At 38.7% G+C, this 25,659-nt stretch overlaps 1 protein-coding gene across 1 annotated transcript in view; it reads left to right on the forward strand.

Annotated features, from left to right (window-relative positions):
- AOX1 (aldehyde oxidase 1) overlaps positions 1-25,659 on the forward strand; it is a 71,998-nt gene that overhangs the window by 35,770 nt on the left and 10,569 nt on the right. The window contains exons 20-31 of the mRNA XM_039353624.1: positions 1,818-1,914; positions 2,317-2,441; positions 3,962-4,095; positions 4,866-4,953; positions 5,699-5,785; positions 8,721-8,912; positions 11,482-11,709; positions 12,706-12,801; positions 15,933-16,061; positions 18,688-18,762; positions 19,526-19,578; positions 22,931-23,045. Of these exons, the coding sequence (XP_039209558.1) occupies positions 1,818-1,914; positions 2,317-2,441; positions 3,962-4,095; positions 4,866-4,953; positions 5,699-5,785; positions 8,721-8,912; positions 11,482-11,709; positions 12,706-12,801; positions 15,933-16,061; positions 18,688-18,762; positions 19,526-19,578; positions 22,931-23,045 (1,419 nt within the window). The remainder of the gene's footprint in view (positions 1-1,817; positions 1,915-2,316; positions 2,442-3,961; positions 4,096-4,865; positions 4,954-5,698; positions 5,786-8,720; positions 8,913-11,481; positions 11,710-12,705; positions 12,802-15,932; positions 16,062-18,687; positions 18,763-19,525; positions 19,579-22,930; positions 23,046-25,659) is intronic.

Here is a 25,659-nt window from a genome sequence, read left to right on the forward strand (position 1 = left end):
AACAAAGAAGTAAGGAAGAAGAGCTCTATGACACCTTTATTCTTGATGTATATTTGCCCAGTAAAGCCAAGGTGAACCTAAATTAGATCTTGTTTAATTGATGCATCAGGGGCTCATTTTTTATGTGCAAACAACAGCAGGTACAGGAATCCTCTGTAGGTTTCCATCAATGGGTTTTAGGAAAGCTTCATCCCTTTTCTCACATACCAATTGTATCTCTCTAATTTTAAGGTTTTTCCAAGTGGAAAATTTCTGATCTGTAATCAGCAGTTGCTCTGCTGATTGACTCCTTTCAACTCAAAACATTAAACAATCAGATCATTTACATCTGGATTTGTAACTGGCTGACAAACTGTACTCAACGAGTAATCCTTAATGGTACTTCATCTACATGGAAGGAAGGAAGCAGCAGGGTATCACAAGGTTCTGTCTTAGGCCCAGTATTCAATATCTTCATAAATGACTTAGATGAGGGAATAGAAGGGAATCTCATCAAATTTGCAGATGAGATTAAGCTGGTAGGAATAGCCAACACCCCAGAAGACAAGCTCAGAATCCAAGAAGATCTTGACAGACTTCAACAATGGGCTCTATCAAACAAAATGATATTTAATGTGCAGAAAAGCAAGGTTTTATATTCAGGCAGGAACAACCAAAAGTGCAAGTACAGATCAGGCGAAACCTGGCTCAAAAACAGTAACTGTGAGAGGGACCTTTGAGTCCTAGTGGACGATCACTTAAACATGAGTCAGCAGTGTGTCATAGCAGCCAAAAAAGCTGATACAATCCTTGGTCGTATAAACCATAGGCATAGAGTCAAAATCACGTGAAGTATTAGTACCACTTTGTAAAGCCTTAGTAAGGCCACATCTGGAATACTGCATCCAGTTTTGATCACCACATTACAAAAAAGATGTTGAGACTTTGGAAAAAGTGCAAAGAAGAGCAACTAAGATGATTAAAGGCCTGGAGACTAAAACATACGAAGAACAGTTGCAGGAAACGAAAGACTAAGGGGGACATGATAGCAGTATTCCAGTATTTGAGAGGCTGCCAGAAGGAGGAGGGGGTCAATTTATTTTCCAAAGCACCAGAAGGTAGGACAAGAAACAATGGATGGAGACTAATCAAGGAGAGAAGCAACCTGGAATTAAGGAGAAACTTCCTAACAGTGAGGACAATTAACCAGTAGAACAGCTTACTTTCAGACATTGTGGGTTCTTCATCACTGGAGGTTTTAAAGAAGAGACTGGACAGCCATTTGTCTGAAATGATATAGGATTCCTGCTTGAGCAGGGGGCTGGACTAGAAGACCTTCAAGGTCCTTTCCAGGTCTATTCTGATGATGATGATATCCAGCCTGCCTCACTTTGACATATGTAATTCGGTTTGTTCTATTGTGTTTTTATAATTTAAAAATACACACAAGTATGTTTATAAGCACAGATATACTTATCTGAAATATGTTTCCCACTTATACACATGAAGCTGAATAAACTCTTTTACAAATTAAGAATTAGGAGCTGAGTGCTACTCACAGCACACAGGCAATGTCCCTACCTTTGGCCAGTATGAAAGAATACAGTTTGGGAAATGTTTTGTTTTTTTTTTTTTCATGACAGATATTTTATTTTATTTTTGATGATCAGATATTTCATGAACTGGGAAGAAGCCAATTGTGTTCATATTTGCAATGAGACAGTTTCTTAACTAGAGTAAAGTCAATGCAATTGTACCAAGACAAAATGTGAAACATTAATTCTGTAGTATCTCCTGGGTTCTAGAACTTGATCTCAAAAATTCCTTCTCTATTCCAGGAAGCAATTAATCATAAATCCTTCTTAGTGAAAGATAAAAAAATTGAAAGAGGAAATGTGGAAAAAGCATTTCAGACTGTGGACAAAATTATTGAAGGTAAGAAGTATCAATACTGAATAACCATGAAGTCCCAGTAATAAGCAATATATTTATATAGGGCAGATTCAGTTAGTTCATTGGCATTTTGCTTAAACTCAGTACGTAAAATATCTATGTATCAGAAGGTTTGTCTAAAATGAAATATTTATCATAGGATAATGGCATGAAATATTCCCTGCTTTGATATTCCTTTGCTATTTATCATTCTGCTTTTATTGTTTTGGTCTGTTATTTGATGATCTTTCAAGAATTCCCAAATTGTATTGCCAAAGGAAGTCTGAGAGTTGATCCAATGCATCCAGAGAGATACAGACTTAGGAAGGCAAAGTTAGAATCTGACTTGAAGTAAATAATGAAATCAGATACTAATCATATCCCTGGCACTATTGTTTTTAATAGGTGAAGTCCACATTGGGGGTCAAGAACATTTTTACCTAGAAACAAATTGTGTGTGTGTCATTCCAAGAAAAGAAGATAATACTATGGATATATATGTGCCCACTCAGGATGCTGCACATGTACAGGTGAAATAACTGAGTTTTTGCTATTGATTCATCAGCAACTGTGAGGCAAGACAAGCCACATACCCACTCTTCCAAATATGCTCTAAAATTGTATTGGTTTTTGTATTCATTAATAACAATATCAATATTAGTTGATTTTATTGCCTCTATTTATTTTGTACTTATAACCAGGTGTCTATTGGGATTCTCAGTCATCCAGGTCATGGTTGTCCCAAAAGGTACTTTTCAAAAGGCAACTGGACTTTCTTTTTTTTTTTTTCCTTGAAGTTGTTTCACTTCTCATCCAAGATGTCATGGTTCCGATAGATGAAACCCATCAAAAGAACTTCAAGGCAAAAATTCTTCCTTAAAGAACATTTTATTCAGGAAACAAAGTATCAGCACTACATAGCTGAACCTTCCCCCAGATACAAAGTAATACATTGCAACTCCCACCCCCATGAAGCAGTCCTTAATCACATTCTGCAATTAGCCTGAAGCCCAGGCTCTCTCCCCAGCTCCTCAGCAAGCCAAAACTTTATCAGTTTGTGTCCTTGAGTTTCCACGGAGCTACATTATTATTATGGCTAGCTGAGCTCAAGCATTCGCCCCAACCCCCTCTCTACATCTGACTTCTAAATAGAAGAAAAAGCATGTTAAAAGCAAAACGAAAATGGTTGCAATTTCCATCAGCTGTCAGAGCAGGAACATCCATTGTTACAGCGTTGACACAAGAACCTTCTTCAGTTCCAAACTGAAGAAGCTCTTTGGATGAGAAGCAAAATGTCTTCAAACAAAGAAAGTCTGGTTGCCTTTTGAAAAGCACATTTAGGGTTATAACATGTGATTTATAAATAAATACAGATTTAAAACAACAAGGTAGGCAGTAAAACAGGGGTAGTCAATCTTGGCTCTTTTATGACTCGTGGACTTCAACTCCCAGAATTCCTGAGCCAGCTGTGCTGGCTCAGGAATTCTGGGAGTTGAAGTCCACGAGTCATAAAAGAGCCAAGGTTGACCAACCCTGCAGTAAAGGCTATCAAAACACAATATTGCTTCTTTATTATTTAAACAATCTAAGTTTCAGAATGATACTGCTGATTACTTTTCAGTTTAAGGTGAACTAGTGTTGAAACAGGAACCTATCCTTTGTGATAGGATACATCAGGAACCTCTAACCCCAGCTCCTGCATGCTTCTTCCATTTATATTCATCGCAGTGAGCAGAAACTAAAAGGCCTTTTGCAAAATGATTGAGGTAGGACTGGGGAAGTTCCGGTGAACATAATTCCAAAATCAGTTCCCCAAGACAAGGTTTTAGAGTTCTGGAGTATTTCAAGAACCTGTAACTAACCATAACAGTGGCTCTAAAGAAATGTGTATATACAGTATGTACAATCCTAAGGATAGAATCCCCAAATACATACATACATAGAGTTGGAATTATACGTGTTCCTAGGTATACATGTTATAAATAATTTAGTGGGGATATGCTGCTTGACAGGTGTATACAAACCTGGGAATGCTTTCCTTTTTTAATAGGAGTTAGTGGCTTCTGTGTTAGATGTTCAGAGCAATAAGATCATGTGCCATACAAAACGAATTGGAGGAGCTTTTGGCGGAAAAACAACTAAACCTCCATTTTTTGCAGCAGCAGCAGCAGTGGCTGCAAAGAAGTAAGTGCTAAACTAAAGTGCAACCATCTCAAATAACTGAAACCCAGTTCATATATTTAATGGTTTCTTGTTTATTTTCTCTGGTTTTCTAAAATTATAGACATCAATTTTCTATGAAGAAAATTAATTATTTATTTAAGGTGTCGAGCTATAGAGGCTCAGAGACTCTACCTATACTGAATACTCAGCCTCATCTTTCTTATGTTGTATAAGAAGACAGGTGGCTGCTTTAAAATTTAACTGTTTTTAGAAGTTGCATCACATTTAACAACAGTACAATATTGACTATAATGTACCTTCCATATAAGTTAGATGGCTGCATGTCTCTTTCTTTCATCAGCTTTTTTGAATGTTGCAATTAAGTTATCAATGAAATATAGCTAAAGATCCTAATAATCTGACACAGTAATCATTGATGTACTCCAGTTCTCACACATCACCTTCTTTGGACTTAGGTAGAAACTTGATGTCTGTTGAGCTGTTGTATACAGAAATTGTGATATTTATACTGCTTGTGTATAAAACATATATAAGAAAGAGAGAGAGAGAGAGAGAGAGAGAAAAGCAATGTGAACTGAAGTGAGAAGAATCTGTTTGCCTACTGATAAATGCCAATTTTATCACTATCATATCTATCATATGAGATATTTTATGCCCATAACAAGTTGATACAATTTCAAAAGTACCCCAAAGGCTTGGAAATCCCTGCACCATGGCATATATTCTCTGGTATCCTAGCAACTCATCATAATGCTGCATACATTTTGTAGAACGGGTTGTCCAGTTCGTTTTATCCTGGAGCGACAAGATGACATGCTAGTATTTGGAGGCCGACATCCGCTTTATGGAAAATATAAAGTAAGCTATTTTGATTTTAAATGGCAGCACTTTCATGTACCTAAATTATTACCTCACACAGATTTACTTTGTCCTTGTCCATCAGCAAAAACACAATTTCTCTTTCTGGTCTATTCTGTCCCCTTACACTGCTGCTGTACACAATGTCTTGGACTGTGCAGAAAGCATGCAGAAAGAAGGCATTTTCTAGACATAGGACAGGTTTAACCCAAGGCAAAAAAGTATCTTTATGAGTTATTTTGGTCAATATCTTTCATACATGCTCTGGTAATCTCCCATTCAGAACTTTCCTTCCTTCCTTCCTTCCTTCCTTCCTTCCTTCCTTCCTTCCTTCCTTCCTTCCTGTTTTATGTGTGACTGTTTTTAGGAAAGGTTCAAATATTGGGCAGTTTAATTGTATCTTGTTAGTACTTCCTCACCTGCAATAGCTGCCAATTTATCATTGAAATATTTCCTTCTTTAACTCATTTCTCTCCAGGATCTCCACCTAAGCAAAGGAGATGAGTAGCTGTCAAGAAGATCTAAGTGGAGATACATTAGCAGCCAAATGGTCTCCTCAACAAAACAGCTTATCTGACACACAGCTTATTGTCATTTCAGCACCATCAAAATTGTTGAAGAAAAAATTAAAGACATAATAAATGCTGGTGCTTTTGTTGCCCAGAGAAAATTCCAATAAACTTCAGGGGATTCAAAGAAAGGAGAGAAGTAATGTGTTTTTAACGATACACTGTTCTGATTTTAGGTGGGATTCATGAAGGATGGCAAAATTGAAGCTGTTGACCTTCTACTATTCATAAATGGTGGATGTTCACCAGATGAAAGTGAAATGGTAGGTTTCTTATAACAGAAGACTCAAAGGTGGGAACAATATATTTAGTGCTAGCTGAGAGAAAAATAATCTTATATTTGCTGATGATAGAATACTTGAATACTTTATTTATTTGGCCAAGTGTGATTAGACACACAAGGAATTTGTCTCTGGTGCAGAAGCTCTCTGCACCAGAGACAAAGCAACAGAAACTGAATATGAGTGGAATGCTATTTAGGACATACCATGCAGTTCTCAATCTTATAAAAGAATTAAATGGATGTAAATGTTGAAATGAATTCTTTAAATTGAAAGCTCTTAAGAACAAAAGGAAGATACCTGGTATGCATTCCAGACTACAAACTCAGATTCACAAGCCACATCTCCTCAGGATAGAGAAGTTTCCTTGTTAAGGTCAGATTGCCCAGCCCTTTCCTCTGCTGCTTTCAGAAAAAAAATGATTTTTTAAAATGGAATAGAAAAAATAAATGGTGAGAAACTGGAAAAAAAAGTTGAGTTTCCATCACTCACTACAGCCTTTGATGAAAATTTGGAATCTCAAAAAAGTTGGAAAGGTCCACGAAATTGGAGTAGGATTGCTCTAGGAAGCCTTTTGTTTTTATTGAAAAAGGAAAATGCATGGAGTATTTATACTGGGTTCTTTTCCCTCCTTTTTTTCTGTAACTTGAGCCCAAATTCGTAGCAAAGCTACCATACAGTGCGCAGCTAGGGCCATCTCCCAACTTTGTACCACTGGAACTTACTCAATCCAAATTCCTGAGAGCAATCTTCAAAGTCCACTGCTGTGTATCTGATGGATCCATATACATGGAGCCTGGAATGGTGAGAGGGGGCACCAGAATATGGCAGACCATATTAAATTGCTAGCTAAGATTAACACAGTCTTGTCCCCTTGATATTAGAGGACAGATTTCAAACTACGGGAAGGCAAGCAGTTTATAGCAAGCCATCACATCTAGGGCCTTCACCTTCTTATTTACTATCAGTGGATTTCAAGCAACGCTGATGCTCAAGCAGTAGCTGTTTGATCTAAAACGCCAAATTCATGCAGGCAATAGCTTCCATCTTTTTCTGACTGACAGTGTGAGAATATCATAGTACCAACTGTATATCTCATTGCACTTGGATGTCCTGAACCAGAGAAGGGCTTTCAGATGCTCCAGTTCAATGCAATGCCCTCCAGGGAGCAGTACCAGAAGGTATATACAAAAAAAATTACCCTGCTCATGGCAAATATGTCCCTGTGAATCAAAGTAGGTAGGGTTTATTCAGCAAATTTGCCAATTTTACAAGGAACTTAATAGAGCCCTAACTGCTCTGTTTCTGAATAGTATTAGAGGATTTATTACCCAAAAATACAAATAGTCCTCATTTAACAACCAGTTGCTTAGCCACCATTCGAAGTTCTAACCCAGTTCAGAGTTCCAATCACACATACACTGCAGTCACAGGACCACATTTTGGGCACTTGGGAACTGGCTCACTTTTATAGCTGGTTCCGTGGTCATGTGACAGCAATTTATTATTTTTGCTGGTTTCCAGCACATAGGAATGAATTGACCTAGGAGTGTAGTGTTCGCTTTACAACTCCAATAAAATAAGCTTATAAAATCATGTTGGTCAAGTGGTGCCTTGACTTACGACCGTCATGCCTGATGACAGAAATTCTGGGTTCCATTAAGATCAGAAATCAAGGACTACCTGTTTGCACAATTCCTGCTATTTAACCTCAGCCCCAACATAATAGCTAAGGCAGCCAAGTTCTGCATGGCTTCATATAAGTTGTTCTCATCTTACAACCATTTGTTTAATGACCATTTGAAGTTACAATGACATTGAAAAAAGTGATTTACAACCATTCCTTGCAATTACAAGTGTCGCAGCATCCCCGTGGTCACATGATCAACATTTGGGTACTTGGCAACCAGCATCTATTTACAACAATTACAGCATTGTTTGGTCACATGATCACCATTTGCGACCTACCCAGCCTGCTTCTGATAAGCAAAGTCAATGGAAGAAGACAAATTCGCATAATAACTGTGATTCACTTAACTGCAGTGATTCACTTACCAATTGTGCCAAAAAAAGGTTGTAAAATTGGGTGCAATTCACTTAACATCCTCCTTGTTCAGTAATGGAAATTCTGGACCCAATTGTGGTTGTAAGTCAAGGACTATGTATATAAAATAAAGCATATAATAACTAAAAGGAGTTGAACCTGCATGGTTATGGTCTGCTAGATACTCTTCATTTCAACTTTATATCCATGATTATATTTGCCTTCCGCTGCTTAATGACCACAATAACAACTGATTTGAATTTGATTATAAACTGGGTGTTTATTTTCCACCTTCATCCATATTTTGTGCTCTATTTATGAATGTATTTTGTATACATAATCCTGTGATCTATGTTTTATAGAGAAGGCTCTTCATTTGTAGAAGTCCAACTTCACTTTGTGTTCTGCCAGCATATTATATTATTTGAGATTTTTCTTTTTTATCATAGTTGAAGCTGTCGTATTGCCATGACTGCAGTTCCTTTCACATCGAATGTCCATGTTTTAATACTTAAAGTTTTTTTTAAAAGGGAGGGTGGGCTGAATTCTGTAGTCATCATGTCTCTGTGCCATATGATAAATGATAGCATAAATGCCCACTCTCTTTCCCCACTGGTGTTAGCTGGTGAATGTCAGGTGATAGCCTCTTGGAAGATAGAAGATAGAAAGAAAGAAAGAAAGAAAGAAAGAAAGAAAGAAAGAAAGAAAGAAAGAAAGAAAGAAAGAAAGAAAGAAAGAAAGAAAGAAAGAAAGAAAGAAAGAAAGAAGATAAATAGTGACAGCAGGAACCCAAGCATCCTGAGAATTAAAATATGAGAGTAATTCCATAAGATATGTTAATTAACAGGTATATTATCTATTCTTATCCATTAGGTAATAGAGTATGTGGTACTAAAAAGTTGTAATGCATATGATATCCCCAACTTCCGAAGTCAAGGATGGGCCTGCAAGACAAATTTACCATCAAATACTGCATTTCGAGGGTTTGGATTTGCACAATCAGCCTTAAGTGCGGAAATGTGGATAGCAGTTGTGGCTGACAGCTTTGATCTTCCACCTGATAAGGTAAATAAAGGATTGCAAAAAAGGCATGTTGAAGCCTTTACTGTAATTTAGAGTAAGGCCACAATGTTGCTTTGGCATTTGCAAATGTTACAAAGATATGTCAGTCTTCATTTGCAGAGTAGAATTGACAGAAAGGAGAAGGATCTGAACCCCTTCTATGGTAATAAAAGGTAAAAGATTTATAAGATCTGAAGAGAAACCAGAATATTTTCCCCAATAAATACTCCTAAGCCTGTTCTCCCAGCCAGATTTATTTCCAGTTGTAGAGCTTGGCTGGAAGGGGCAAAACTTCTAAGGCCCTGGATAAACAATACTTCATAGAATCAAAGGTTCATAGCATTGGAAGGAGCACAAAGTTCCTCTGGTTTAACCACCTATACCATCCACGAGAGATGGTTGTCCAACTTCTTCTTAAAAATCTCCAAGATCCAGAATCCACAACTTTCATTGTCAGACTCTTCTTTGATATCGCTGGGGAAGTTTCCCTTATATTTGATTCAAATTTAGATAGCTACATTTTTATTGTTGTACCTCACAGAGATAATTTCCTTGCACCAACAGGGGAACTGACTGTTTATCTCAGTGTATCATTTTGTCATCACTATGCCATCTCAAACAGCACAACTTCCCAGTGCAAGGTCACAACAAATATCAGATAAGACTGAAAATAAACTTCTCTCATCATGCTGAATAATCATGCTGAATAATTGCATGATTTATTTATTGTTTTAATTATTGCACTATTTCTATACCATGGTTCATCTTTGGGAGATGACTTTCTGTCCCAGTTTAAGTATTTACACAAATGCTCATCCTGATGGTGAAAACTGAGTTGCCACAATATAACTTCCATTAAGTTATATTTTGGATTTTCCCAAGAAAACATTCCAGATATCTCTGACATGGGTCTTGAGAAAGATACTTCTGTGCATCTAAAGCACAGTTAGCTTTCTCTAGTTTATAGCCACTAAGACTCCTTCTAGAATAATTCATCATTTTGAGAGCAAAAGGATGTTTATGTTACTTATTGTGGAAACAAACTGTGACCTTTCTATAAAGAAACAGTCTACAGTATCTTAACAAGGTTAACTGTCCTCAAGCAGTGCTGCTAGAACACTCTCATGAGTGCTAATTTTGGGGACTTTTTGAACAGACTAATCACTCTAAGTCACTGATTGTAGGACAGTCTCTGCTTTGTGGAGACTTTGGGCAAGTGGTCTCTGCTGCCTCTCCTCTTTGGTCATTGGACTTGGATGGCTATAAAACAGCTGATGTGACAGTACTCTAAATGTTGCCATAGCAACAATTTCCATTTCTCACAGTGTCCCAGATAAATATTCAGTTGGGGACATAAGCATTGTGAAAAACTCAGAGATTCAGCACAACATCAGCTCTATCAGAGCACTTGGATACTAGCTCATATTTAGAACTAATGCCAATCCAATAAAATGGAGGAGAAGATCATCAGCTGAAAAGGAACCGCTGTACATGCACTATTCTGTCCCACTCCACATAGGCCAAGCATTGAGGCAGTGGGACACATTTTGTTTGCTTGACCATAACTGTGAAGGGAGAAAGAAATATGCTATACATTAACATTTCTCTTCATACTATATTTTTCTAACTAAATGATCATTCCAAAGTTGGCCATTAATCTGTTATGAAAATTATTGCTATTTTCATGGCAATGGTCACTTCTACTGGAGACATCCCTATAGCTAGTATCTTTGAGGAGGGTGGAAATTTACCACAGGAATACATAGGAAAATTATGTGCATGTTCTATTATAATATGCTGCTCAATTTATACAAACCTTGCTGTTTACCATCAGTACTTTTCCTCCTATCTTTGCCACGAATGTCAAGGGGGGGATTTACATGATTATGTTTAGGAAACATAATAAATAGCATTCTTATTGTTGTACAGAATACTCTGAACAGAAGTATTTCAGACTCAAAATAATGTATCATGAACACAGACAGAAAAGAGCCTGAATAATAATAAGGTGGGGATGGGAGGAGAGTCAAGTCTAAAGCTCCTGATTTGTGGGGTGCCACAGAGTTTGACCTTGTTGCTGCTCTTGTTTAATATCTACAGCAAGAGAGGTTTAGGGTAGGAATCATCAGTATAGTGATTATATTCAGCTGTACATATGGACCCTGGCCAACCAAGCAATGCTGTCAAGATCTTTTCCTATCCCTGGAGATAGTGGAGGTTTGGATGGAAAGGACAGGCTCAAACTGAGCACTAGCAAGACTGGCTGTGACTCTTGGATTGCCCAGTTCCAGGAAACATCCCCTCTGGTCCTGAATGGGCTTGCACTATGCATTGACCCATTTGGAACTGGGGCATAATCTGATGGTCTTCCTGGACTTTCATTTCCTGCTCAAAGAACAGATGGCTGCTCTGGACTGCATCTTTGGACTGCAGTGATTTTTTTTTTTTTTTTAGCATACTAAAGGCATGGCAATTGTTATTAATGCAGAATATATAAATACACATGCCAAGTTTTAAATGATTTGTTAAACATATGAAGCAATTAAAAGTATTTTCTGTGTCTCTGCTAAAGGTCAGGGAGATGAATTTATACAAAACAGTATCTGAAATGCCCTTCAAAGAAAAAGTGGATGCCAGAAATCTGCTAACATGTTGGAAAGAATGCTTGAAGAAATCTGATTACTACATCAGAAAAGAAGCTGCTGAGGAATTTAATAAACAAAGTTACTGGAAGAAGAAAGGAATTGCAATCATCCCCATGTTGTTTTCAGTTGGATATAATGTCACATTTTACCACCAGGCAAGATGTTCATTTTTCAGAATGTGATCCTCCCAAAAAGTAAAATAATAACTGCAAGGGAACAGCAGTTTTGAAGGGATATGTGTGTGTGTGTGTATGTAATAAACTTGTATGTGTGTGTGTGTGTGTATGTATGTATGTATGTAATAAACTTATCATTTGTTTAGGAACAATATTACCTTCATTATACAGTTGTAATAAGGATTATTTTTCAATATTCAGAAATTTTAATTATTTGACAAATCTTGAATAATTGATCAGTCCCATGTCATATTGAAAGATAAATCTTATAGAAATCATTTTGGTGACTTAAAGAGCAGGTTCCAGCTTCAACCCTCATCCTCTCTGTGGGCACTTTTTCTGATACTGTAATAATTTTGAATTGTCATTAAATAAACAGTCATAAGTAGAAGACTACCTGCATTGTAATTTTGAACAAAGTCATAACATTAAATAGACAAATAGTAAACTGATCTACTGGAGATCCAAAGCAGAGCAATGTTTACTTCACTGTCCAAATAAAGCAGAGGTTTTCCATCAGACCTCACCTACCAACGTGCAATCTGTATCTCATCATTTTACAGAGTTCTTTCTTTAATCTTTGTTATTGTTAACCATCTTAAGAGTCAGCCATGATTCCTGTTAACTACAAGGACAGATCTATGCAGTTTTCTTGGCAACATTTTGGAAATGGTTTACTAACACCTTCTACCTAGGGTTGAAAGAGAGCAACCCAGCTGATTTTCTTACTCAAGGGAGGACTAGAACTCATGGTTTCCCATGTCCAAACAGACTTGCAACATGTAATACAATACTACAATATTATGCTCTGATTTTATCACTCATTTTATCCTTTTTTTAAAAAACCTGGTATGATCAAGAAAACTTTGTTCCTAGGACAATTCTCCACATTATTTCTGTATAACAAAATTTAATTTAAAAGAGTAAAACTAACTTTTGTTAAATAAGTAAATAAATAATTTTCTATTTTTGTAGGCTGCTGCTCTGGTTCATATTTATGTAGATGGGTCAGTACTACTATCCCATGGTGGATCTGAAATGGGACAAGGACTTTATACCAAGATGTTACAGGTAATTAAGATTTAAAAATATCTAATATTCATAACTTGCATAAAGCCATCTTTCCAAATTGGGTGTCCTTTCCATGTGTTGAATTACAACCTCCATCATTTCTCTCCAGCATGTCCAATTCATTTGACAGGCAGTAGCTGGGGGTGGCGACTATAAATGCATATGGTTTACAATATATTTATTGTCCAGAAATAAATGTGCATGAATGTTCCACTGTTTGTTTGTATCAAATTACCTAACATTTCCGCCCTCACCACCACCAATACTGTTTGTTAGGGCACAGATATAAATTCTTACTTTGGTACAACACAAACACAGAACATATTTCTTCAGTAGCCTCATAAATCTTTTCCAATATACGTTTACAGTTTAATTGTGAATAAGGTTTCTCCATTTTAATAGTAGTTGAAGAGAATCCCTTTTTTCTTTTAGTAGAGGCTGTAATTAATAAAAGTTAAGCAATATCCACCCCCACAATTCCGAAAACTGCATCAGCTTATCTTTTCTCTTCAAGAGTAGTTTGAAGGTCAAGTCCATCTCACCTCCAAACAATAATCAGCAGTTGCAATTTAACTGTTCGCCACTAGATGTCCTCAGTAGATTAAAAAATCTTTTCCAGACACCATTTCCCCCCCTTTTTTCTATCTTTTAAAGGAAAAGATGGAAAAAGAAATAATCTTCCAGTGTAAAATAATAGTACAGCTCTTAAAAAAGAGTTTTTTCTGTACCCCAAAGTAAATGAGAATAAAGTGTAGTCTTTAAATTTTTTGTTCTATCCTTTTGTTCAGCGCCTTTCTTCCCACGCATACAAAAGCTGCTTTTTCAAGACAGGGAAATAATTCCAACAAAGCTTTTACAGGCAAAAAAACCCCAACAGAATAGGGTGAAGAGAGGAGCAGAAGGGGTCTCACCCAGATCATCCACGGTGGGTCTATTACATTTAGATGTAGTTGTGACTTTCGGCTGGTGCAGCAGGGTAATCGGCCAACTTGCAGGACGATCTTTGTTCCGTCGGCCCCAAGGAGATAGATTGAGCCACGAGAGAAGCTGCCACCCTCCCATAGTCACCAGCAAGCCTCCTCCTCAGTGGTCGCCCCTCCAGGACAACTTTTGACCCACTAAGGAGTCTACCGGTGAAGAAAACCGGCCAGTATGGAGACAAGTCTCTAGACATGACCGGCATCGCCGTGTACCAGAACTGGAAGTCACATTATATTTTTTCTTACTGGGTGTACAATAACCCCAGAAAACATTAACAAGAAATATCATAATTTACTGAGATATACTGTACATGCTTACAGCAGTAAGAATAAATTTTGCTCAACACTGGAAGAAAGATTCAATTCTGACAATATCTGGTTGTCAGATCAGACAATCAAATATTGTCTCCAAGGTTGGGGAATATGCAGCAATGGCAAAATTAATAGTACATATTCACAATAGAAGGTTAACTAAACTTAAGCGAAAATGGTTCCCTTACACAGAATCAGTGCTTTTTTTCTAAAAAAAAAAAATGGTTCCAGAACACACACACATCATACAACCTGCCTTGGCTACCCTACAAGGTTCCATCCAAAAAAGGTGCCGGAACTCCGTTCTGGGCGTTCTATGAGAAAAAAAGCCCTGCACGGAATATATTATGCAGCTTGGCAAATGTAAATTCTTAGAGTTTGACTTCTAAGAGGGGCTAAATGTTATAAACACTGCAAATTTGTAGAGGCACAAAAAGAGAAATTAGAAACCAAATAGCCTTATTTTTTTTTCCTATTTTAAAACATTATTCCTATTTATTTTGTTTTGTCTGTTTTTTCCTGTAACATGCACAAACCATAAGTAACAATACTAACAGTAACAGTGTTAAATATCTAGCTTAAGACAGAAACCTTTATTGTACAATAAAAATCTGATGTAATTTGCAGTTGTTTTTAATGCTATATTTACTATGGATGTAAAATGTAAGGAACCTACGCTTATTAACATCCATATTTCAAATAATAGTTAACACTATGATTTTTCTTTTTTTCTATCTTTAAATGTTTAGGTTATCTAAACATTAGAGTGTCAATAATCTCTAGTCATTGCTGTATAGATGTTGTTGTACTGAAATAATATAAAGTATTACAGGTGGTTCTCAGGTTACGGCTGTTTGTTTGGTGACCATTCAAAGTTACAAAGGTGTTGAATTAGAGGAGTTTATGACCAGTGTTCTAAGTTGCAACTGTTGCAGTGTCCTTATGGTCACATGACTACAAGTTGGGTGTTTGGCAACTGGCTCAAAAGTGCAATGGTTGCAGTGTCCCATGGTCACATGATCGCCATTGGTGGCCTTCCCTGCCTGCTTCCCACAACCAAAATCAATGGGAAAGCTGACAGGAGACCACAAGCTGGTCTTATAAGGCCCTCCTGCTTCTGCCTCCTTTTTTCCAGAGAATCCCCCATGCAGCTGGCATGGGGATATTGTACCTATCCATAGCACCCACCAGGCCACACTCCTTAATGCCTGTCTGCAACATCTCTTTGCACTCTGCGGCAGAAGGGCACAAGTTGTCCCTGCAAGCTGCTTTTGCTCTTGACCCTTTTTTTCAGAGGATCCCACAGGTGGCATAAAGATCTCATACTCCATAGCACTCGCCTGCCTGCACTCCATAGCATCTCCCTGCGGCCCGTTTACATTCTATGGCCCCCTCCAAATCACCTGCACTCTGTGACTTCTGTCCATGGCAATGGCTTGCTAAACTCCATGGCATCCACCCATTCGTACTCCATAGCACCCACCTGTAGCTCTTCCCTGTCATCTTGCTTGCCTGGGATTTGGTTTTGAGGACCTCTTCCCATGTCACAGTCACATGAGGTTCTCTCTTAACAACCTGCAGGGTTCGCCACTAATGGATGGCAGTGAGGACTACCAAGATTGCCATTGCTAAGCAATGAGAGGTCACACTTTATGACCACATGTTTAGCAACTGAAATTCCAGTCCCAACTGCTGTCATGAGGACTGCCTGTACTTATGTCTTATAATAATACATTATTTAAACAAAACTTTCCCTGTAGTAGTAATTGTAATTGCATTTTGGGTTGTAACTCCAGGGAGATGACAAATGCTAGTATTTTTCTTTTTTAAAACCAAAAGGTGGCTAGCCATGAATTAAAGATACCACTATCTTATATACACCATTATGAAAGAACTACAGTCACAATACCGAATGCAATTGCTACAGCGGGATCAATTGGTGCAGATGTCAATGGGAAAGCAGTCCAGGTTAGTTGCATAACTGGTGGTGTTCTTTTCAATTATTTTGAAATGTGATGGAACTTAATGCTTCTGACATTAAAACCTACCTTTTGGGGAATGAGAGCCTTCCTTTCTTTTTTCCAGCTGTTGCTAGATTTGAAAGATAGGGAGATGCTCAGCGATAGAGCATTGCAGTTAAAGGATCAGTTAGTGAAGGGAAAGACTTATGCCTCTAGAGCAGACATGTCAAACACAAAGCCTGGGGGCCGGATGCAGCCCGCAAAGTGGTTTCATGTGGCCCGCAAAGCCATCCTGGAAACAGTGAGGGAACAGCCCCCGCTACCTTGGCCCTGGCCCAGGCCAGCTAGGAGCCAATGTACAATTTTGTGGTGGCCATCTTGGCACTTGCCCCGGTCCCACCCCATTCTACCAGAGACCCTCAGATCTGTCCCACTCCTGCCCAGGCCCCCATAGGCACCCTTGATGCGAATGATGTAGAACTGGGCACGCCCACCCAATAGGCCACACCCACTCCATCCACGCCCACCCAGTAGGCTGCATCCACTCTGGCCACACCCACCCGGCCCCAGGCAACCACGATGCTGATGCGGCCCTCAGTGAAATTGAGTTTTTTTTTTTTTTTTTTTTAATTGAAAGTTTTATAAATTTTACAAAAAAGGAAAAATAATACAAAACAAGAGGCAACATATACAGAAAAATAAAACTAAACAATACATATATTAAATAAAAAAAAAAAACCCCATCCCCCAGCCCTCCCAAAAAAAAAACAAAAAACCCTCCCTTCCCCCCCCCCGAGCTTCCCAGAGCAGAATATAGGCTTAAAAAATAAAAATAAAAATTAAATTAAAAACTTTATATTTATATATATAAAAAAATTATCTATAATATATATGAAAATAAAACTTATGAAAAAACTATATAATATTTTTGTATACCCAATCTAAATTGTATAAATTTTATCCATTTATCCCAAACAGCAAAAAACTTCTCTTGCGTTTGTTGCTTTAAGAAAGCCGAAATCTTTGCCATTTCTGCCAGATAAGCTACTTTAAGAATCAGTGAAATTGAGTTTGACACCCCTGCTCTAGAGGCTTCCTGCTGTATGAGTAGGCAGTGATGAACTAGATGGGAAAATGTTCCAACCTGATATAGAACATTTGTCTTAAAAGAAATAGTTTGATGTCCCATTAAATTGTTTACATCTTTGGTTTTAAAAGATGGGCACTGCCAGAAGTTGCCACCTTTTTCTAAAAAAGATCCTTCTGTTTTAACAGCTATATTACAATCATAGTGGAAGTTTCTTCTGCCCTGACACAGAAACTGAGTTCACACATCACACTGAAGCATAAGTGATTTATTTGATTTTGACACGTGTGAACTCAGGCAGTATCTAGAGGGGAACAGGGTGAGAAGAGGTTTATTAGATTTACATTCTATCTTTACTTCAGGATATCTATGTGGCCACATAATGCTCCACCCTTTTATTTTATTTTTTTTACAGTAACAATGCTCTATGTCTATGAAGTAGGTTGGGCTGAAAGTGCTTGGTCTAAAATTACCCAGTCAGTTTCCATGTCTAAGAATGAGCAAAAACCAGTGTCTCTTTTGCGCTAATTCAAAACATCACCAACATAGAACTGCAAATACAAAAAAGTAATTGTGATTTTATAGATCATACCAATTGATGACTTACTGCAATATATGAACTTAATAAATATATTTCCATGCTTCCACTGCCTGTTTTTAGCCAGTTGGGGTGCAGGAGGTCTCAAATTCATGCTTTAGTGCAGTGTTTCTCAACCTTGACAATTTTAAGGCATGTGGACTTCAATTCCCAGAATTCCACAGCCAGCAATGCTGGCTGTGGAATTCTGGGAGTTGAAGTCCACATGCCTTAAAATTGTCAAGGCTGAGAAACACTGCTTTAGTGTCTTAATAAAAGGATCAGATATTATCTGATCGAATATTTAAGATTCTAGAGCATTATTAATAAACAAAATAGAGTAGTTTTCACTAAATAGAGCATATTTCTCCTTTCCAAAGGGATTGAGCTATAATGCCTGCAATATCCAAACAATCTGGGCTACGGATTGCAGAAAGCTGACAGAAAAGTTTGGGAATGAAAGAATCTGCTTGGGGATCTGCTTGAGAAAAATGTAATAGACAATACTGGGCCGGAGAAATTCATTCTGACTCAGTGTAAAATAGCATCTTCATTCCGCTGCTCTGTGTTATTGTCTAGTTGCAGAAAAGCAATTGAAGACCAGCTACGTTTGCTTTCAAAAATAATTATACAGCCTTATTATTTCTTTCCTCATAACAGTACTCACATTTACTGTTATAATGTGCAGTTAGCGAGGCAGTGTTGTATTCTTGTACATTGCATTTTGGCATATGAGCATCTGTGATGCTAGAAGAATTTCGAACAAAATTGTAGTTTCAGTTAAGAAACAGTCCTTCGATTATTCATGTCACGAACGTGAACATTAAAAATGCCCCAACTCTTGCAAAAAAAAAAATGACAATCCCATCATGCAATAATTAAATGTGCCTTTTAAATCTGGATAACGTCTTAACAATAAAGTATATTCTTTGGGGCTAATTTTTTTTTTCTTGGTATCATCTTCTACAGAATGCTTGTCAAATTCTAAGGAAGCGCCTTGAACCAATCATTAAAAAAAATCCTAAAGGAAAGTGGGAAGACTGGGTAGGTATCATTTATATTTTTAAAACAGAATAATTGTAATTTAATCCTACTAGTAGCACATCTTCAGGAGAACAGCTGTTACATTAACTTCAACTATAAATACAGAAGCAGTACACTAGTTAAAGTGAACACTATGTCAAAATAGTCATCAATTCTAAATTTATCTAACAGGGAGCATTGCTGATATATGGCGCTTCTTGGTACTACTGAGCTTTGGATATATAAAGTTATCTAATTTCAGCAATGAACTCATTTTGGTAACATCTGAGCTTTACATTGTGCTCTGTGCACAATGGGCTCTCTTGGGATAAGATAAGATAACCAACTCAGCATCCTTTGGAGATAGTCCTTTCTCTTTTTAATTAACATTTTGTGACAAGATAAAAAAGAGTAAGAAACTATAAGTAAATTCAAGAATATTAGAAGTGGAAACTGTGTGGAGCACTCTTAAAATTAATCTTTGAGGCAAGGGGGCAGCTTCATGCAAATTTATCTAGAAGCATCTTCTAAACACAGAATGTCCAGTCCTAAAATTCCATGATGTGGAACCAGTGAAGTTGCTTAGTGTCAGCAAAGATATATTTCTGGGAAAGTAATCCTAGATGAACAAGCAAATAGCAAATTCAACATGACTTTTTCTCATCTCTCTTACGCAGAGGAGGAAGGCTGACCTTTAATGACCCCCATTTTGGTTTTGTTTTGTGCAAAAGTGCATTTTTGTCAGTATTACAAATATTGTTACTTAACAATTTACCATTTTCAGATTAAAGCTGCCCACGAGGAAAGCATCAGCCTCTCTGCTACTGGCTTCTTCAAGTAAGCAAATTGTTCCCAATTCCTAAACGGCTTTATTTTCAATATCAAAAGTGATAAGTTGGGACTTAATGGGAATTTCACGTGCTGAATATCATTGCGGTCTTGGGAGGGCAAAAGCAACGTGACTGTTCTCAAAGGCCCAGTACTAGGAAGACCCTTCCCTCCATTTGAATGTAAGCCACATATTTTTTTTCTGCTGGGTCCATATGAAGTTGTTTTTATCTCATGCCAGCCTCTTAGCGAGTAATGCATTCATAAGCAACCCTTAGCTATACCAGTGCTAACATATGTTTCCTCCCTTAAACTAATAATACTCAACAGCCACAAGGTATGTAAAATGTATCATTCTTCACCACTCAGTATGAGAAAGGAACTTATGGGCCACTTCAGGGCATAATCTTTCAAATCCCCTCTAATCACCTTTATTAGCTGCCATTCTGCTATTGTCTTCCTGAAGAGCTACCATAGACTCCAGTGTTGGTGAGCCTTCTAATTTGCACAGGCATGGTATAGGTATATTTCTTTGCATGGAAGTTAACAGAATAAAAGAATAACAGAATTGGAAGGGACCTTGGAGGTCTTCCAATCCAGCCCCCTACTCAAGCAGAAAATCCTATATCATTTTAGATAAATAGTTGTCCAATTTCTTCTTTAAAATCTCCAGTGTTGGAGCACCCACAACTTCTGGAGGCAAGTCATTCCACTGTCAGGTGATTTCTCTTTAGTTCTAGGTTGGTTCTCTCCTTAATTAATTTCCAGCCATTGCTTCTTGTCCTTCCTTCAGGTGCTTTGGAAAATAAGTTGACCTTCTTTGTGGCAGCCACTTAGATATTGGAACACTGCTGTCATGTCACTAAGTCCTTCTTTTCATTAAACCAGACATACCTGCAACCGTTCTTCATATGTTTTAGCCTCCAGCCCCCTAATTATGTTTGTTGCTCTTCTCTGCACTCTTTCTAGGGTCTCAACATCTTTTTTTATATTGCGGTGACCAAAACTGGATGCAATATTCCAAGTATAGTCTTACCAAGGCATTATAAAGTGGTATTAATACCGTATATTCCGGCGTATTAGGCGACCCGGCGTATAAGACGACCCCCGAGTTCGACGCCGGGTCGCAAGACGATCGACGCCGAGTCGCATATAAGACGACTTTCTAGGCATGCGACTCGGCATCGATCATCTTATACGCCGGAAATGACGTCATTTCCGGCGTATAAGATGACTTTCTAGGCATGCGACTCGGTGTCGATCATCTTATACGCCGGAAATAACGTCATTTCCGGCGTATAAGATGATCGACACCGAGTTGCATGCCTAGAAAGTCATCTTATACGCCAGAAATAAACGTAGTTTATAACGTTATTTCCGGCGTATAAGATGACTTTCTAGGCATGCGACTCGGTGTCGATCATCTTATACGCCGGAAATAACGTCATTTCCGGCGTATAAGATGATCGACACCGAGTCGCATGCCTAGAAAGTCATCTTATACGCCAGAAATAAACGTAGTTTATAACGTTATTTCCGGCGTATAAGATGACTTTCTAGGCATGCGACTTGGTGTCGATCATCTTATATGCCGGAAATGACGTCATTTCCGGCGTATAAGATGATCGACACCGAGTCGCATGCCTAGAACGTCATCTTATACGCCGGAAATAATAAATAAATAAATAAATGTTATGACTCGGCGTATAAGACGACCCCTGAGTTCGGAGGCTGTTTCATCGTTCTCAAAAGTCGTCTTATACGCCGGAATATACGGTACTTTGCATGATCTTGATTCTATCCTCCTGTTAATGCGGCCTAGGACTACGTTGGCTTTTTGGGGAGCATATTGCTGGCTCATATTTAAATGATTGTCCACTAGGACTCCAAGATCCTTTGCACAGTTACTACTATTGAGCCAGGTTCCATCTATTCTATACCTGAGCATTTGTCTTTTCTTGTCTAAATGTAGAACTTTGCTTTTCTCACCATTGAATTTCATTTTGTTAGATAGGGTCCAATGTTCAAATCTGTCAAGATCTTCTGTATCTTGAGCCTATCTTCTGGAGCATTGGCTATTCCTGCCAGCTTGGTGTCGTCTGCAAATTTGATGAGTTCTGCTTCATTCCCCTTCTTTCCCCCCATCTAAAATTAATCATTGGTGAAGATATTGAAGAGTACCGGGCCTAAGATAGAGCCTTGGGGTACCCCACTACATACTTCCCTCCATGTAGATGCAGTTTCATTAAGGACTACACGTTGAGTGCAGTTGGTCAATCAGTTACAAATCCATTGTTCTTTACATTGTCAAGCAACCACACTTCTTTTGCATGCAAACAGCCCTGCTTCATGTCTACCTGTGCAATACAATGTGACATACAGATGTTTCTATCTGACCTTCTCTGCTGAAGGTGAAAAGAGTTGATGGTCAAGTATATTCAGACAACGTTCAATTGCACAACAGCATTAGAATAATCAGCCAATAGAACTCTTAAGAACTTTAATCCAGTTACAGATCCATGGGATCATGAAAAGAACCTCCCCCAAAATTGCATTACTTTTGGCAGTTGTGTCCCCTGGGCTTTTTACTGGCAAATTCTTTCAAATCTGAAGCACCCTTCAGTTAGCTTTGCTGGTGCTTATGACATGAATATGGACAGAACAGATCCATGCTGAAGATGAAGCGATGAATCAACCTATTACCTTGCTTACCACACCCTGCACATGCATAATCAGATTAATTACAAAAATAATCATTGGGCAGTGATGCACAAGTGACCATGATTGGGAGTGATAATGAGGTCAGAAAATGTAATGCCTGTATATATTTTATCCTCACTTAAGGAAAAGTTGATAGTGCTTTAATTTCTGGAAAGGTACAGAGAAATATAAGGGAAGGATTTCTTTCTGGTGTTGTCTTTTTCAATGTGAATGTTTTACAATAAGCCAACAGATGAAGTTCAAAAAATATGTTGGAATTGGGATTGGGAAAAGTTACTGACAGACTCAAAGAGAGACTATCATTTTGGAACAGTGCAACAGAATGTTTGACAAAAGCTGTGAGTAATATTTATTTGAGTCACAAACTCAGGTAGTTCAGAAGTTACCCCAGCAAATTCTAGGTATCATTTGAACCCCTTAATTAGATACAGCAGGAATGACTACTGTCATTCGTTTTTCTCTCTAGCAATCAATTTCCATTTTGTTATTTTCTACTAAAACAGGGGACCTTCTTCATCTCACCACAGATCCTTTTTTAAATTTCTTTCGGAATATCTTTGGTTCTTTCACATGTTTTGTGCATGTCTATTTGAAAAGACATCTAAAGAAAACACTCTCATTTTTTCCCCTTTTCCATCAGGGGATATGTTGTCAATATGGACTGGGAGAAAGGAGAAGGTCACGCATTTCCGTATTTTATTTTTGGTGCATCATGTTCTGAAGTTGAGATTGACTGCCTCACTGGTGACCATAAGGTATGTCCAGTCCAAAAGTGGACCATATTCTCCACTTTTCTGCTCAACCATGGGATAGCCTATGGCAGTGGTTCTCAACCTGTGGGTCGGGACCCCATTTGGGGTCGAACGACCATTTCACGGGGGTCGCCAAACAAGGCTGTCCACCATTTTTCCCCCTTTTCTTTGGCCACGCCCCTGGCACCCGGTGATGTATAAGTGGTTGGGGGTCACCACAACATGGGGAACTGTATTATGGGATCGCAGCATTAGAAAGGTTGAGAACCACTGGCCTATGGGGTGATTAAGTGACCCTCCTGCTTTTTAGATTTGGATGGTGAGCAATTGTTGCACTGAAGCAACGCTCAACCACCAAACATTTTGAAGGATAAACATAGAGAGATTGTAATATATATATCAGCAAGTATTTAAAAGGTGTAAACAATTGACCACTCAAGTTGGGAAACTTTAGCAACTATTGTCTCAGTCAAATCAGAACCTATTTAGATTGGATACTATTAAGTGCCAGGTCATCGCCTACAGGGGAAGCAGTAGTTTGAAATATCCAGGTTGTGTCTGGTTGGGGAAAGCTTTTATAGGGTATATTGTTTGTAGTCAATACTTTAAAACAATCTTTGTAGAATTAGACAATGCCACCAGAGGGTCCATAAACCTGGAAGGGGAGTATATGTGGAACTGTATGTGGAAAGCTCCAAGTTCAGTCCTTGGCAGAGACAATGTTAGGCAAAATGGGCAAATGTGCTAGCTAAGGCATCCTTTCAGGTGGTTTCTTAGCAGAAGACAGGAAATGATTTGGTGGCTGGGGGCCTGTATATAACATGGGTCAGGGGATGAAGATCCTCACTGGGTGGAATGCTAATGCAATAGCGAAAAGGGTGATGTCCATAGACAAGAGCAGTTTTCAGAGGGGAAGGGGAGGTCTACATTTGGGATGAACATGAGGAGATGGTTATTTTTTAAGTTTGCTACATTTAGCATAGATCTTATGCCACAGTTTTCCATATGTCCCATCACAAGATAATGGAAGATTGTCACTGTGAGAAAGAGCTTCAGAGAGTGCAAAAAGGGATTCCGCAGCTCTGTGCTGCCCTGCATCTGCACACCATACAATGGTCTCTCCCCATCTGAAGCTAACAATGATCCCAATCACATCATAAGAGCATACACCTTCTATGGCAGTGGTTCTCAACCTTTCGAATGCCGTGACCCCATAATACAGTTCCCCATGTTGTGGTGACCCCCAAGTGGGTGTGGCCACCAATAAGAGGGAGTAGGACAGCTAGGGAAAAGGGAAAAAAATGGCGGACAGCGTGGTTTGGCGACCCCCGTGAAATGGTCATTCGACCCCAAATGGGGTCCCGACCCACAGGTTGAGAACCACTGTTCTATGGGCATAGCAGAGACAGCCAAGTAGAGACAGTGGGAGAGCCTGGCCTCATATCATGTAGGGCTTTATGAATGATAATTAGCACCTTGCATCACACCAGAAAGCCTACTGGAATCCAGTACAGCTTAACAAGAAATGCCAAAGACATCCCACACTGCTGCTTCCTGGAGCAGCTCAGCTTCCAGATCCTGTTCAAGTGCAGCCCCATGTACAGCAAGTGATAATAATCCAAACAGAAAGTAATTAAGATATGAGTCACTATGAGCAAGACCTTTCAGTCCAGAAATGAGTGCAATTGATGTATGAAACTGTGCAAAGGTCCCCCTAGTTACAGCTGCTATCTGCTCTGAGAGGCACTTCAAGTCCAGTAGGAATCCAAAATTGCACACTGATTGGGGAAGTGCACCTCTGACAGAGTTAAAGATGAAAAATATCGGGAACTGACAATGCAGGGGGGGACTTAAAACTAAACCCCCACCCAGACCTTTACAGTCTCCAGGCATCAGGAAAGGATCTTGACAACATTGCTTGGTTGGCTCAGGATGGGGTTGTAATGGGGTATTATTAGCATACTGATGATATGGCACCCTATGCCCGTGGATGATACCAGCTTCCTGCAGATGTTAAATAGGGGTGGAGAGAATGCAGAGCCCTGAGGCACTTCACAAAGCAGAGCTTTGTGTTAACTCTCCCCACCCTCCTAACACCAACTGGAAGTAGCTATAAAGAAAGGAGTAAAATCATCATACTATGATGACTTCCAATACCCTAAACCAGCATAGAAGGACACCATGATCTGTGACCAAATGCCATTGAGAGATCAAGGGTGGCCAGGATGGATGCACTTTTCCATACTGAGCCTCCAAGAGATCATCAATAAGCACAATCAATATTGTTTTAGCACTGTAATCAGGCCTGAATCCTGACTGAAAAGAGTTCAAATCATCTACATCTTCCAGAGATCTTTGGAGTTTAAGCCAACCAATTCTCAATGACCTTCCTAAAAAAAGGAAGATTGAACATTGAATAAAAGTTATCCAGATTCACTTGTGTTCAGCAATGATCTCTTAAGGATACAGACAACCATCTTCTTCAAGGTGGATGGAACCATCCCCTCCCACAGAGAAGCATTTACTAGAGCCTCATGGACTCAATCACCTGTCACTTCCCAGGAAACCTTAATCAACCAGGAGGGACAGGAATCCAGAACATAATTCACAGCTCTAA

This window comes from Crotalus tigris, unplaced genomic scaffold (assembly GCF_016545835.1).
Source record: "Crotalus tigris isolate CLP2741 ecotype Arizona unplaced genomic scaffold, ASM1654583v1 scf7180000017568.12009008, whole genome shotgun sequence".
Taxonomy (NCBI): domain Eukaryota; kingdom Metazoa; phylum Chordata; class Lepidosauria; order Squamata; family Viperidae; genus Crotalus; species Crotalus tigris.